The sequence below is a fragment of the Cariama cristata genome, unplaced genomic scaffold (assembly GCF_000690535.1).
Source record: "Cariama cristata isolate BGI_N322 unplaced genomic scaffold, ASM69053v1 scaffold6598, whole genome shotgun sequence".
Taxonomy (NCBI): Eukaryota; Metazoa; Chordata; class Aves; order Cariamiformes; family Cariamidae; genus Cariama; species Cariama cristata.
In genome coordinates, this window is record NW_009630530.1 from 1,095 (window position 1) to 4,407 (window position 3,313).

Sequence of the window (3,313 nt, forward strand, 5' to 3'; positions counted from 1 at the left end):
AAAAAATAGTTGAAGAGTCTGGCTTAAAAGCCCACTGAGGTCAGATGACCTTTCTAAGTTGCTGGAAGCAATATAAAATACAGAGCTCTAAAGCACAATTCCTTTTAAATCTTTACCTCAATCTTTTGTGGAATCAAGCACGGACCTGAAATTTGAGGAACTCCTAATTGTCCAAAAGAGTTAGACATAAAAAAATAGTTGAAGAGTCTGGCTTAAAGCCCGCTGAGGTCAGACGACCTTTCTAAGTTGCTGGAAGCAGTATAAAATACAGAGCTCTAAAGCACAATTCCTTTTAAATCTTTACCTCAATCTTTTGTGGAATCAAGCACGGACCTGAAATTTGAGGAACTCCTAATTGTCCAAAAGAGTTAGACCCACAGGACAGAACTAGGCCAGATCCTGCAAAATGAAGTGTTAGAGCCTAATCAGTAAATCCATGAGCAAAAGCAAAGCATTATAACATTCTAACAAGCAAAATATCACAGCTGAGTAGCTGAAAAAAGGACCTAACAGGACATGTTCCAAAGCCCCTGAGGCCATAGGCTTCTGGTCTTATACGCCACATTCAGTAAAGGTCTGAAATTCACTGGGATACAAGGAACAACACGCAGTAATTTAGTTTGCAAGGCAAGTATAGCTTAAAACCTGTGAGTGCCTATGCATCACACAAGCAACAGCAATGTGGAACTTCCAGTGTGTTCTCTACATTAAGATATTTCTTCAGCTCAGAGAGAGGCAGATTTACCTACTAATATGATTGTAAAATCCCAGCCACAGGCAACTTCTTTTACACAGAGGCCAGACAAGGCAGTGCACAAAGTAAAACGCAGTACATCCTCTGTGTGATTCAATCCCAACTGCCCATCTTTATTATGGCCACATACAAAGAGTTGTCCTGCACCTAGAAGAAAAAACAAAACAAAACAAAAAATCACATTCCACTTCACTAAGTGGAGAAGACTAAGACGACAAGCGTACATCCATGAGATTCTGTGACAAATAAGGACAGTGATTGTGTGTCATTTTGGGCACCGCAATCAAGCAAAAAGAAAGAGAAACAGTTATTTCTGATGCATCAGAAACATCTCTGAATAAGTACAGCTATGGAGAGCTGGGGTTGTCAGGGGAAACAATCCATACAGTAAGACAAGCACCTCTCACTAAGATGCATGATGAACTTTTTTATCACATTCACATCTATCTGTATCCCTTCTTTCTCGTAATTAGCTATGGCATACAGCTGAACCTTGCAAACACAAGATGTTGTCTTCTGCTCCTTACCTTAAAACCTCCCAAGATCGAATAACCTCCCACTTGACTGCTCCCTCCCACCCCCCCTTCTCAATACAAAAAAATTTGTTGCTTTGTATGAAAAGCTATTACATGAAATAGGTTAAGAAATAGTCCTCACATAGCCATAAAGTAACCACACAAGATAAACAAAACAGGAATTTCCCCAATTTCCCCCATATATGGAGTTAATTGGCATGGGAGGAACCTGCTTTGCAACTAAGATCTATACTTGCTCAGATACAGAAGCCACAGGTAGGTGGCAGCACCAAATCCACAGGGAAATAGACCAGAAAAAAAAAAAAAATGTGTTTAGAAGCCATACACTCCTTGCAAGTGAAATGTTTTTACCAGTGATAACTGCAGAATGTCCCCCTCCTCCAGTAATGCTTTTAATGTCTTGACATTTGCAGGAAACATCTTTCAGTGACTGGGGTACCAGAACATCCTCTTTATGACCAAGACCAAGTTGTCCATAGCTGTTTGCACCCTTCAAATACACACAGAAAAACAACACTTTTTTTAAAAAAGTTAACAAAAAAAGATACATATCTGCTCCTAAGAGCAAACACGCTTATCGGGGACATGCCACAGCTTAACCTGCCAGTATTTGCTCCTGAAAATCGCCCAAAATGGCAGTCTTCATTCTTACTGCTGTCACACAGGACCCCCAGAATTACAGATCAGGACTGTTCTAAATTTGCTGTCATTAAGGCTGCCCTTGCAACCCCAGTATTTTAAGAAACATACTGAAATATATCCTGGTAAGACTTTAACTGCAGGCTAACCATCACTAAGGAGGAAAGCCTCATTATCAGGATGATTACCACCTGTTTAATATTAATGCTAATGATTCCCACTCATCACTAGATCTTATTCATGCCAATGCTTTCTGGCAGTCCACCTCCAAAACGAGATCATAAAGACATGCTACCTTGATCTGGAACCTAAATAAGTAAAGCAGAAACACTTATTCCTCATTAACTAAGTCTTTTAAGTAGTCAAAATAAAAATATACCATTATAATTATTATAAATTTATAAAAGTACAAACTTACAGCCACTAAACCACTCATAGAAAGCAACCACTAACAACACGGTAACATGTCAGGGAATTTCTTAGCCAATTTAAGCTCTATTAAGCATCCCACATTTTGAACAGCCACCTTCACTCACAGAGGTGGACTCCGTAACTGTCCTGGCCCACACTCCGCAGTAACAGCAACACTCAACACCCACATTGCTCCCAGATGGTGATCCCCAGGGGGGACTTCCCTGCCTCGCTTGCTCTCCCCCTCTGCCCCAAAGGTGCAGCACCTAGTGTATCTTAAAAGGACACTTAGCAATAAACATTTTGTACCTACAGAAACGACAACATTTTAGACAAAAGCCTCAGGCTGCTCGTCTCAGACCATAGTTAACAGGTGGATGAGATGTCAGGATTCAAGCTCAACAGGCAGAGCCAGTTGTTGTCTCACAGTCGCTGCTAGCTGTAGACAGTTTTAGAGCGTGTTACTACTGAACAGACATAGTTCGTTTTAGAAGGCGTGTCACAAGCTCTCATTTTAGCCTGTAACTTGCAATGAATTTTCAAGTCTTCAAAAACAGGCAAGCTGAGAGAAGGTGCAGAAAGAAAACAGGTGCCCGAGGAGGAGCCGACAACCACACAAATCTATCCCAAAGCTAACACACCTATCTTCATTTACCCTTCCAAGACTGATGGGTATCACCAAACATGACCACCGCAGAGCAAAACGAGCTAAGAAGGAAAAGAGATACTCATTTAATGGCTCTTAGATCTCCTTTGCTCATCAGGTAAAACCACGGTTCTGATGAACCACAAAAGAAAAAAAAAAAAAAAAAAGTCTTTATTTCTTTCGAAAGGCTCAGGATTTCACCCCAGGCCACACACTTAAAGCGCAACGCGCTTCCACCCGTCCCTCCCGCCTGCGTGGCGGCAGCAGGCGAGCAAAGCCCCGTCCCCACCGGGCCCAGGCCAAGGCAGAGCCCAGCCCCGGCGGGAC

The 3,313-nt window shown here is 41.9% G+C and overlaps 1 protein-coding gene across 1 annotated transcript; it reads right to left on the bottom strand.

Annotated features, from left to right (window-relative positions):
• Window positions 1–304: 304 nt before the first annotated feature.
• SERGEF (secretion regulating guanine nucleotide exchange factor) lies at window positions 305–1,806 on the bottom strand (the record flags this gene model as incomplete). The annotated part of the gene is made up of 3 exons (XM_009705567.1): window positions 305–399; window positions 746–901; window positions 1,642–1,806. Coding segments are annotated over 3 exons (416 nt in total), but the record flags the coding sequence as incomplete, so codon positions are not given.
• Window positions 1,807–3,313: the final 1,507 nt, after the last annotated feature.